Source organism: Solanum tuberosum, unplaced genomic scaffold (genome assembly GCF_000226075.1).
Source record: "Solanum tuberosum cultivar DM 1-3 516 R44 unplaced genomic scaffold, SolTub_3.0 scf00419, whole genome shotgun sequence".
In the NCBI taxonomy this organism is placed as follows: Eukaryota; Viridiplantae; Streptophyta; class Magnoliopsida; order Solanales; family Solanaceae; genus Solanum; species Solanum tuberosum.
In genome coordinates this window covers 284,609-296,961 of record NW_006239338.1, presented here as the reverse complement: position 1 = coordinate 296,961, position 12,353 = coordinate 284,609, and the positions used below count along the sequence as shown (strand labels likewise).

The following is a 12,353-nucleotide window of genomic DNA, read 5'->3' as shown; positions in this document are numbered from 1 at the left end:
TATGTTGCTTCCTTGATTGAGACTTTTCCATTTGTGAGATATATATATATATATACACATATTGAATATTAACATATATTTATTCTTCAAAATTCCTTGTTCTGGCAGCCTACTTGTTCTTTGTTCTATTATTTGATAATTTAGGAAAATGTGATATCTTTTCCTTAGCTTTCTAGTAATATTGCACTCAGAATATCTAGCTCACCGCTTTAAAAATATTAGCTATTTCGATAGAGTGTTATTTTCTGAAGTGTAGACTGTAATTGTTGGCATCATTTTATCCTTTCTAGTACATGATATCCATTTTGGTTGGTAAACTCATTGCAGACCAACTTTATTTCAATGCAGTTGTTGCATGCAGGTGCTTAATAACTGTTCAGTAGAATTATAAAATATTAAGGCAATTTTCTTGAATAAAGGGAGTCATTTTGATACCTATAGTGAGATACTTTGTAACTTCAAATGATGATAAGAACAAAGGATTTTTTGAGAAATACACAGCAACTGTAAGTTTGTTTGCACATACAAAGACTTGTGTTTTACTTAAAATGATTTTTATACATGTGTATATGTACAAGATAGGGGGAAGTTTTATATCCAAATTTTATGGTGAGAGACAATAGCACATGAAGAACAACATTAGGCCCCACTTTAATTCTAAGGACACCCTTAAAATAAAATCAACAAGAATTGATGAAGTTGATTGCCAAGATGGAAATCTAAAGGTCACCTATCTACCTAAGTTGCGCGGACTCTTCACTTTTGATGCCGCACCCGTCTCGGATTCTTCAAAAATACACTACTTTTGGCGAATCCGACACGCACCCATTGACATTTTTGAAGAGTCCGAGCAACATAGCTATCTACATGACAAAGAAAAGAGTGGAACATGGTCTTGCTTCTTATCAACAATTGTTCATTTAATGTTTTCAAATTATTGGCATTGAGAGAAGTAGCAAGTATATTGGCCTAATCGGTTCATTCATCAAAGCGAAGAAAGGAAGAAACTTATCATTTTTTATTTTCAAACAAGCTTCATCCACAAATATTAGGCCCCAATCTACATGGCTTTGCCTTTTTAGTGACAAAAACTTCAGCTCCAACCCAAGGCCTGTGTATAGCCTTTTGTATATATATAATCCCCCATTCATGATCCTTTTTCATCATCAAGCACAAGAATTATCAATTTAGACATCAAAGGTCTCTAAATTTCTCATTTAATTTCTTCTTTCCAGTCTTCCAAGAAAAAATGGCAATGCTCAGTGCTAAGAAACTCATCAAGATGGCTAGGAGATGGCAGAAGTTTGCAGCCATGCAGAGGAAGAGGATTTCATTTCCAAGAAATATCAGTGATGCAGACAGTTGTAGTGCATCTTCATCGTCTATTGCTGGAAAAGGTCATTTTGTAGTCTATACAGATGATGAAGCCCGCTTTGTCATTCCATTGGCTTACCTCGAAAATGAAGTCATTAGGCAGCTTTTAAGCATGTCCGAAGAAGAGTTTGGTTTGCCAAGTGGTGGCCCTATTACATTGCCCTGTGATTCAGCCTTCATGAGTTATATCATTTCACTAATCAAGAGAGGTGTAGCTGCTGGAGATCTTCACAAAGCAGTGCTCCTCTCGATTTCTTCATGCTGCTGTTCAACTTCTTTTTTGCACCAAGAAAGTGGAAGCCGGCAGCTTCTTGTTTATTGAGTCAATTGCAACATTATTTTTGTAAATTTAGCTCAAAATAGTTTTTAGAGAGGCAAACATTGAAGAGTACACAATTGTAAAGCACTACATACAAATTGAATACTATTTTATTTGAAAATTTACCATATTCATGAGTCATGGCTTTCACCTTTCAATTTGGTTTATGCGAAGTCCTAACAATCTAACACGTTTGATTGAAGAAAGACATTCACGGTATGAAGATTTGAAACAAAGGAGATCAATCAATCAACATTCAACTGCATCTCAAACCCAAACTGTTTAGTCTCAATTATATATATCAACTTTATGCATTATGTTCTAATCAGGTCCATTCATTCCAATAAAGTCTCAGTCCATTTAATCTTTGACCAATTGAAGAAAAAATGAAACTCATTATCTTCATCCTTTCAAACAAGATGCATCCACAAATTTAAGGCCCCCAGCTGGTATCTGATTGATGAATCCTCATGCGACAACTTCACCTTGTAGTGCAAACTAGTGCATTCAAGGGAGTGTCATTTAGTGGGATAAGAATGACTTTTGTGATCAGTAACAAAAAATGTACAAAGTTCAATGATTTTGCTGTGATAATATAATCTTAATATAAGCTAATTTTGTGACTTGATTATTCCTTTAATCTATTTTGGAAGAAACAAATGTACATATGGCTAATTATAGCATCTATCCCATCTATTGTGAGAGGTTGTACTATGAAGTTGGTGCATATAGTGAAAATACAGAGGATAAAATGAGAGAAGGTCGTCTGAATCTATCAAGCCATATCAGTGGACCTTTTGGAGCACGGATCCGTAGGTATAATTATATGATGTTGGAAGATGATAAGAGGGAATGAGTTAAACCAATAACATATACCATAGAGTGATAATATTACAACCTCTTGGAGCCAATGAGGACTTAACTGAGAACATAAAACAACGGATGCAAATATATCTAGTTGTTATGATAAGCATAACATCCGGCGTTGGTGAACTGTCTTTTGACTTAAAAGACAAACTTTTCATAACTGGAATGAATGAACCTGATTAGAGCATAATGCATAAAGTTGATTCATATAATTGAAACTGAACAGTTTGGGTTTGAGACAGCTGAATTAATGTTAATTGATTGATCTACTCAGTGTCAAATTTTCATATCATCTAGTCCTTCTTCGATCAAGGAGGTGCCGAAATCCAACATAAGATGTTTAGGACTTCATAACCAAATTGAAAAGTGAAAGCCATGACTCATGAATATGGTGAATTTTCAAATAAAATAGTATTCAATTTGTATGATGTGTTTAACAATTGTGTACTCTTAAATGTCAGTCTCTCTAAAAACTATTTCTGAGCTAGCATTTACAAAAAGAATGTTGGCCTTGACTCAATAAACAAGAAGCTGCCAGTTTCCACTCTCTTGGTGCATAGAAGAAATTGAACAGCAGCATGAAGGAATCAAGAGGAGCAAAGCTTTGTGAAGATCTCCAGCAGCTACACCTTTCTTGATTAGCGAAATGATGTAGCTCATAAAGGTTGAATCACAGGGTAATGTAATAGGGCCACCACTTGGCAACCCAAACTCTTCTTCGGACATGCTTAAAAGTTGCCTAATGAACTCATTTTCAAGGTAAACCAATGGAACGACAAAGCGGGATTGAACAGCTGTATAAACTACAAAATGGCCTTTCTCAACTATAGAGGATGAAGATGTACTGCAACTGTCTGCATCACTACCATTTCTTGGAAATGAAATCCTCTTCCTTTGCATAGCGGCAAACTTCTGCCATTTCCTGGCCATCTTGATGAGTTTCTTAGCGCTGAGCAATGCCATTTTCTTTTTGTTGGAAGATTGAAAATAAGAAAGTAGAAAAGAAATTTAGAGACTTTTGATTGTTGAACTGATAATGCTTGTCCTTGATGAAAAGGCTCGTGAAAGAGGGATTATTTATACAAAATGGAGCTGAAGTTCTTGTCACTAACCACCCAAGGCAAAGCCATGTGTCTATGTCTGTTGTCCAAGTTGGTATGGGTCCAAAAATTAGCTATAATATCAGCTCATAAATGGTACTTCTCACCAATGTTAATAATCTGAAACCATTAAATGACAATTGTAGGTGAGAAGCAAAAACATGTTCTTCTCTCTTCATTTTCACATAGATAGGGGACACTTGACTATCATCTTGGCTAGTTGTGCTAGAAAAACCATTTCATTAAAGTCATCATGTGGCTATTCTATTTCGGTCTCTTTCACCCTATCTTTAATTCTGGTGGTCCAGGCAAATTTATCATCTTGATCTATTCTTGTGGATTTTTTTCTAAGAGTGTCCTTTATTACGAATCATTAGTCTTGTTCTTCAACAAGTTTGTGGTCTGAACACTTTAGAGAGTAAGAAAAACCGTGTGAAAATTCATATGGCATTGTCTCTCACTATATGGTCACCTATTTCTCTTGACCACCACCAAATATTTTGATATGAAACTTGTCATAAACTTGAGTGTATATATATATACACTAGTTTCTGAGCACGTGCTTCGCACGTGTGTTTCATGTGAATTTTTATAGATATGTTAGAATGACTAAAATTTCATGGAAATATATATGTAAATTGTAATGAATAATAAAATGCAACAATTACAAAATAAGAATAAAGACTTACGGCAATAAAACATTCATAGAAAACTAAATCAAGAAATCTAATAGAGAAAAAAAAAGACAAAAAGAAACAGATTTAAGAAAAAATACAAAGTAAACATTATTTTTATAAGACTGATGTATAGATGAAAAAATAAGTACAAAATTAGTACATAACTCTCTGAGTTCTTATTGACTCCTTCCATATCCTATCAAAATTCAAGAGTCTTCTTCATCTACTTTAACTATAGAATAAAAATAATAGCCTAATAATCTTGGTAGGGGTTTCATGAGATAAAGAAGTTGAATTTATATAGATAGAATAGAAGGAATATCAAAAGATATCTTAAAGTTTTAGTTTAAATATTTGGAGGTTATGAATATGAAAAGATGTGAGTTATGGATATTAAGAGTATAAAAGTTGAATAAGTAATTAGAAAATAATAATAAATAAATGAAGAATAGGAAAAAGAAAATTAAAGTTAGCAAACCATGTAGAAAGAACAACTAAAAAGTTCTTATCACGTAATTAAGCATCAATGAATTTAGATTTGTGAAGCTAGAGTCATTCTTTAATAATAATCAAGAGGACATTATCAATGTGTGTGTCTCCATTTTGCAGATTTGCACCCTTTAAATTATTAATTTCGATAATACTTTATCCACATAAATTATATTATTTATGAGAGGGGTTCAGGAAAAAGTAATGAGAAGAGGAAAAGTATAGCAATTTAGGTAGAGGTTTTTTTTTTTTAAAATTTATTATTATTATATACATATAGATTATAGATTATAAATATTAATAAATTAGATATTTAATTAGGAATTAATCTTAGGAAGTCTAAAAGTCATTAACATTTTAATTAAACTTATACAATCAAATATTTAAATATTTTATAGCAATTTAATTTCTAGAAGTGGTAAAACCGTAATTCAACTTTCAACTTTTTTTGTTCATGCTTTTAGTAATATATGATATACTAGTTTCCAGACTTGCAACAAACTTTCACTTGTGTGTTTCTAAAATCCTTCATTTTTTTTTCCTCTTTACCAAGTAAGGAGGTGCTAGAACTTGTTAGACAATTGGCATTTCAGCTTCCAGCTTATTGTTTTTTACTCGGTTTTAGTTTAGTGCTTCCCATTTTCTAGCTAGACTAAGTCAACTTTAGTTGCTTAACTTTTTTAAGTTAGTGGCCCTTTTATGACTGTTAGTGGCACATGTTTTTTATTTAGTTTTGCATTCACTTTGTAGGTGACTACTAGATAGGAAATGGTTAGGTTAACAAACCTTAGATTACTATTCATAATGAGTTAACGAATCTCTACTATTAACAAACGTGCAACAAAAAAACTGATATCATTTCCTTTGCTTTCTAGTAATGTTGCAATCTGAATATCTAGCTTACCGCTTTAAAAATATTAGCTATTTCGATAGAGCGTTATTTGCTGAAGTGTAGACTGCAATTGTTGGAATCATTCTATCCTGTATCGTTAGCTTTCTAGTAATGTTGCACTTGTCCTGTAAAGTCGAAAAAAATGCTTCTATCATTTAACAATGTAATTTTTTGTTTACTTATCACAAATATCATTCTTATTCCACTTAATGAAATTTTCTTGGATGTGCTACATTGCACCACACAATGCAGCTGTTGTCAGTGGCAGAGCCAGAAATTTTAATAAGGGGGTTCAAAATCTGAGAAGTAAACACACGAACTAGTGGAAGGGGGTTTGACATCTATTATACATACCTAAAAAATAATTTGAACCATGTATAAATAGTAATATTTTTCGCCGAGGGGGTTCGGATCATTATATGCTGCCTCCGCCCCTGGCTGTTGCATGCAGGTGCTTAATAACTCTCTTCAGTAGAATTCTAAAAGATTAAAGCTATTGTTTAAGCAAATATTAGCGAACGAGATATTAGTCAGGACTAGAAGTCTTCTATTCAAAAATATGATCAAGAAGAGTTTTTCCTTCCTAGGTTCTTATGTTTCTGAACTACACATTGAATTTGTTTTCTCTGAATCCTCTCTCTCTTTTACATGTCATACTATTCTACAAAGTTTGCACTATGATACTACTCATGATCTTTTTAAGCAGAACGTGAGATCAACAAACATGTCCTCTTTGCAAGGTATGGAAATAGAAGCCAAACTCTTCTTAGCTAACATGTCTGGAAATTAAGGTTGGCTCAAGTATGAGACTGGCACCAAGATTTGCTTCTTCTGGATCTCTCCTACATAAACTGCACAGTGACTTTTGGGAACACCTCCAGAAGTTGAAAACCTCCTCAAGACTCTATTATCTTGACTAAATAGTGAGTGAGATACTTTGTAACTTCAAATGATGACAAGACAAAGGATTCTTTTGAGAAATACACAGCAAGTGTAAGTTTGTTTGCACGTCTGTAGACTTGTGTCTTGCTTAAAACGATTTCTACGTATGTGTGTATATATATACAAGTTAGGGAAAAGTTTTTTATCCAAATTTAATGGTGAGAGAAAATGGCACATGAAACTTCATGGTTTTGCTTACTCTGTTATTATCAACAATTTCAAACAACAAATTTGTTGAAGAACAACATTAGGCCCCACTATAAAATAAAATCAACAAGAACTGATGAAGTTGATTACCAAGATGGAAATATAAAGGTCACCTATCTACATGACAAAGAAAAGAGTGGAACATGGCTTTGCTTCTTACCAGCAATTGTTCATTTAATGGATTCAAACTATTGGCATTGAGAGAAGAAAGCAAGAAACTTATCATCTTATATTGAGAGAAGAAAGCAAGAAACTTACCAACTTGGCCAACAGACATCGGCACATGGCTTTGCCTTTTTAGGGACAAAAAATTCAGCTTCAACCCAAGGCCTATCTATAGTATTTTGTATATAAATAATCCCCCATTCATGACCCTTTTTCATCAGCAAGCACAAGCATTATCAATTTAGCCATCAAAGGTCTCTAGATTTCTTATTTAATTTCTTTTTTCCAGTCTTCCAAGAAAAATGGCAATTCTCAGCGCTAAGAAACTCATCAAGTTAGTCAGGAGATGGCAGAAGTTTGCCGCTATGCAGAGGAAGAGGATTTCATTTCCAAGAAATGATAGTGATGCAGACAGTTGCAGTACATCTTCATCCTCTATAGTTGAGAAAGGCCATTTTGTAGTTTATACAGCTGATCAAGCCCGCTTTGTCATTCCATTGGCTTACCTCGAAAATGAAGTCATTAGGCAGCTTTTAAACATGTCTGAAGAAGAGTTTGGGTTGCCAAGTGGTGGCCCTATTACATTACCCTGTGATTCAGCCTTCATGAGTTACATCATTTCACTAATCAAGAGAGGTGTAACTGCTGGAGATCTTCACCAAGCACTACTCCTCTCAATTCCTTCAGGCTATTGTTCAACTTCTTCTTTGCACCAAGAAAGTGGAAGCCGGCTGATTCTTGTTTGTTGAGTCAAGGCCAACATTCTTTTTGTAAATGTTAGATCAGAAATAGTTTTTAGAGAGGCGTACATTGAAGAGTACACAATTGTAAAGCACATCATAAAAATTTAATACTACTTTATTTGAAAATTCACCATATTCATGGCTTTCATTTTTCAAATTGGTTATGATCCTAACAATCTAATGTTGGATTCTTTTACCTCCTTGATTGAAGAAGTGCTAGACGGTATGAAAGTTTGAAACAAAGGAGATCATTCAATCAACATTCAACTGTGTCTTAAACACAAACTGTTTAGTCTCAATTATATGAATCAACTTTATGCATTATGTTCTTATCCTAATATAAGCTAATTTTGTGGCTTGCTTATTCCTTTAATCTATTTTGGAAGAAACAAATGAACATATGGCTAATCGCTTATTATAGCATCTTATCCCATTTATTTTGAACTTGTTGTGAGAGGTTGGACAATGAAGTTGGTGCATATAGTGCAAATACAGAGGATAAAATGAGAGAAGGTCGTCTGAATCTAATCAAGCCATATCCTAGTGTACCTTTAGGAGCACGGATCCGTAGGTATAATTATATGATGTTGGAAGATGATAAGAGGGAATGAGTTAAACCAATAACATATACATAGAGTGCTAATATTACAACCTCTTGGAGCCAATGCGGACTTAACTGAGAACATAAACCAATGGATGCTTAAGCATAACATCCGGCGTTGGTGAACTGTCTTTTGACTTAAAAGATGAACTTTTCATAACTGGAATGAATGAACCTGATTAGAGCATAATGCATAAAGGTGATTCATATAATTGAGACTAAACTATTTGGGTTTGAGACAACTGAATTATTGTTAATTGATTGATTTACTCGGTGTCAAATTTTCATATCATCTAGTCCTTCTTCTATCAAGGAGGTGCTGAAATCCAAAATTATATGTTTAGGACTTCTCATAACCAAATTGAAAAGTGAAAACCATAACTCATGAATATGGTAAATTTTCAAATAAAGTAGTATCAAAATTTTGTATGATGTGCTTTACAATTGTGTACTCATCAATGTCCGCCTCTCTAAAAACTATTTTGAGCTAGATTTACAAAAAGAATGTTGGCCTTGACTCAACAAACAAGAAGATGTTGTTTTCCACTTTCTTGGTGTAAAGAAGAAGTTGAACAGCGGCATGAAGGAATCGAGAGGAGCACAGCTCTGTGAAGATCTCCAGCAGCTACACCTTTCTTGATTAGTGAAATGATGTAGCTCATGAAGGCTGAATCACAGGGTAATGTAATAGGGCCACCTCTTGGCAACCCAAACTCTTCTTCGGACATGCTTAAAAGTTGCCTAATGACCTCATTTTCAAGGTAAGCCAATGGAACGACAAAGTGGGTTTGATCAGCTGTATAGACTACAAAATGGCCTTTTTGAACTATAGAGGATGAAGATGCATTGCAACTGTCTACATAACTAGCATTTCTTGGAAATGAAATCCTCTTCCTCTGCATAGCCGCAAACTTCTGCCATTTCCTGGCCATCTTGAGTTTCTTAGCGCTGAGCATTGCCATTTGTTTTTTTGGAAGATTGAAAATAAGAAAGTAGCAAGAAATTTAGAGAGCTTTGATGGTTGAACTGATAATGCTTGTCCTTGATGATGAAAAGGCTCATGAAAGAGGGATTATTTATACAAAATGGAGCTGAAGTTTTTGTCACTAACCACCGAAGGCAAAACCATGTGCTGATGTTTGTTGGCCAAGTTGGCATGGGGACTAAAATTTGTGGATGAAGCTAGGTATATTAGCTATAATATCATCTCATAAATGGTACTTCTCACCAATGCAAATAATTAGAAACCATTAAATGAACAATTGCTGGTGAGAAGCAAAACGATGTTCTTCTCCCTTCATTTTCATGTAGATAGGGGACACTTGACCATCAGTTTGGCTAGTTGTGCTTGAAAAATCACTTCATTAAACTCACATGTGGCTATCTGTTTTGGTCTTTGTTGGTCTAGGCAAAGTCATCAAATATTGTTCTTCAACATATTTATGTTTGAATACTTTAGAGAGTACGCAAAACTATTGTCTCTAAACATTGAAACTTTATCTGCCATTGTTTCTCACCAGTAGTCACCTATTTCTCTTGACCACCACTAGATATTTCAACATGAAACTTGTATATATACACACAGATACTGTATGTTTTGTGGTGCCAATATCAAACTTGAGCCAACCTCTCTTTCAAGACTTGTTAGCTAATGCTGAAGAAAAGTTTGACTTTGATCTTCCAATGCGTGGTCTCATTTCAATTCCAACACCCCTCTTCAAGTTGGAGGGGAGTGAAGCAAGACCCAACTTGCCGAGAATTGAATGATGAGATGGTCCCGATAATGGTTTAGTGAACAAGTCTGCAAGTTGAGAGGAAGAGGGAACGAATTGAAGAGAAATCAAACCAGAAAGGAATTGTTGCCGAACAAAATGGCAATCAATTTCTACATGTTTGGTTCGTTCATTAAAAACAGGATTGCGAGCAATATGGATTGCGGCTAGGTTATCAGAATGAAGTGGAATCGGAACTGAAGGAGTAGCTCCAAGATCCGTGAGTAATCGAGTGAGCCAAGTGATCTCTGAAACAACTCTTCTCATAGATCTATATTCTGCCTCAACAGAGGATAAAGAAACAGATGCTTGCTTCTTTTATTTCCATGAGATTGGGGATCCTTCCAAGCTGATAAAGAACCCACTGATTGATCTATGAGTGTTGGGGCAAGAACCCCAATCTGCATCGCAAAAAGCAAGTAATTTGAATGAAGGATCAGCAGATAGGAAAAGTCCTTGGCTTGGATTTGACTTGAGATATCGGAGTACTCTTAATGCAGCTGTAAAATGAGGTCCTCTTGGTTGTTGCATGTACTGACTTAGATGATGAACTGCGAAAGAGAGATCTGGCCTAGTGTGAGTGAGATAATTCAATTTTCCAAGGAGTCTCCGATAGGAAGTTGGATCAGTCTGTAAATCTCACACCTAGATACGACTAGAAAGAGTTTAAAATCTGAAAATAATGATTTTGGAAAGAATAAGGAAATCTGGAAAATTGTCTAAGTTAAGAAAGTGAGTTTTGGCTATTTTCAAACGGCCATAACTCCTTCTCAGGATGAGTTAGGAGCATTTGTTGATTAGTTGGAAAGCCCTTGGAGAGATCTTTCCAACGCCGCCGAGTTTGCGCGATTTCGACATCGTATGAGTGAGATATGCCTTTCGGAAGTTGGACTGTTGGATTGAGGAAAGTCCCAATCCGGATTTAGGGAAGGGCAAAATAGTCTTTTCTCTAATTTATTTCCTAAGTTTTTAGGGATTTATTGAGGGTAAAAACAGAACCTAATTCAGTTTTGAAAAATTAGAATACGCTTAAGGCTTGGAGAAGAGAGAAAGAAAGAAAGAACGGGAGAAGAAGGGAAGAATTCACCTAGATCATCCAAGCTGGCGAGTGGAATTCGTCGGGGGTGATCCCTATTAAGGTATGTGAGATCCTTTCATGATGGGTTAGTTCACCCACACTCCCAACTTATTTCTATTCAGAGAATGGTTGTTTATTGAATGAAAAGTTAGTGAGTTCTTGAAGAAATTTTTTGAAATTCGTTAAGTTCTTGTTGGTTGAGTTGTTGATGCTTGGTGGTAGAGTTGATTCATGTTTCCGGGCCATTTTTTTTTAGTTAGATTAGTTGTGTATTGAGGATACAATTGATCCTAAGTGTTTGGGGAAAGAACTAGGAAGATTTGAGGTTTAGAGATGAAAATGGAGAAGAAAAATCGAGAAAACCTGGGCAACGGGGCTGGGGCGCCGCGCCAGCCAGTGCGCCCCACAGACTTCTCTGAAGTTTGGGGCCTGGCTCCCCACGCCTCTCAGAGCGCCAGGGACGCCAGTTCTCCCCATTCGTCCCCCACCTTTTAGTACTTGTTCCTTAGCAATGTACCTATGTTTCTAAGTTGATTCCAACACTCTAAGGTACATATAAACATCATGAAATCATCCATAAACATGAGATCATGAGCCTTGAATCCATAATCCAATTCAAGGAAAGTTAAGATCAAAGTAAAAAAAAGTTAAGAGTCAAGTCTAGAAGTTAAGCAACAAGTCAAAACAAAGTTTCTTAAAGTTTTCAAGAGTCTTTATTAAACGTTTTAACTTCGTTTTAAGTTTCAAGTAAAGCAAAGAGTAAAAGTTGAGTTCATTTCTCAAAAGTTATTAGGCAACTATGTATTCCCAAAGAAGTTTATAAATGTTTTCACATTTGAGCAAAGAAAAAGGAACATCGATTCCAAAAGAGCCTTTAGGCTAAGCTGTGAGCAATTATCTCAAACTAAAGAAAGAGGTGTTTAAAACACATATGAGCTAAAGTATAGTTTGGGAGTAGTATTGAGCACCGAATTGGGGATGCGAGTTCATATTAACTCAAATCTTCATAAGAACCATATGGCCAACATGGGATTTAACGGGTCATACTTTTTAGATGATCATGTAAGTTAAGCTAGTGGATCCACTAAGTTAAGTAAGGTCCTATATCAAGGCAAGGTATAGGATGG

At 35.1% G+C, this 12,353-nt stretch overlaps 4 protein-coding genes across 4 annotated transcripts; 2 read left to right on the top strand and 2 right to left on the bottom strand.

The window, feature by feature from the left end:
- Positions 1-1,204: 1,204 nt before the first annotated feature.
- LOC102593094 (auxin-responsive protein SAUR68-like) lies at positions 1,205-1,775 on the top strand. Its single transcript, XM_006362728.2, has one exon. The coding sequence runs from the start codon at positions 1,250-1,252 to the stop codon at positions 1,694-1,696; it is 447 nt and encodes a 148-aa protein (XP_006362790.2). The 5' UTR covers positions 1,205-1,249; the 3' UTR covers positions 1,697-1,775.
- Positions 1,776-2,954: 1,179 nt separating this feature from the next.
- On the bottom strand, positions 2,955-3,585 carry LOC102599339 (auxin-responsive protein SAUR68-like). The gene has a single exon (XM_006362742.2). It carries the CDS (start codon positions 3,521-3,523, stop codon positions 3,077-3,079), a length of 447 nt encoding a protein of 148 aa, XP_006362804.1. The 5' UTR covers positions 3,524-3,585; the 3' UTR covers positions 2,955-3,076.
- Positions 3,586-7,268: 3,683 nt separating this feature from the next.
- LOC102599016 (auxin-responsive protein SAUR68-like) lies at positions 7,269-7,901 on the top strand. Its single transcript, XM_006362741.2, has one exon. It carries the CDS (start codon positions 7,335-7,337, stop codon positions 7,779-7,781), a length of 447 nt encoding a protein of 148 aa, XP_006362803.1. The 5' UTR covers positions 7,269-7,334; the 3' UTR covers positions 7,782-7,901.
- Positions 7,902-8,779: 878 nt separating this feature from the next.
- Positions 8,780-9,384, bottom strand: LOC102592756 (auxin-responsive protein SAUR68-like). Its single transcript, XM_006362727.2, has one exon. It carries the CDS (start codon positions 9,336-9,338, stop codon positions 8,895-8,897), a length of 444 nt encoding a protein of 147 aa, XP_006362789.2. The 5' UTR covers positions 9,339-9,384; the 3' UTR covers positions 8,780-8,894.
- Positions 9,385-12,353: the final 2,969 nt, after the last annotated feature.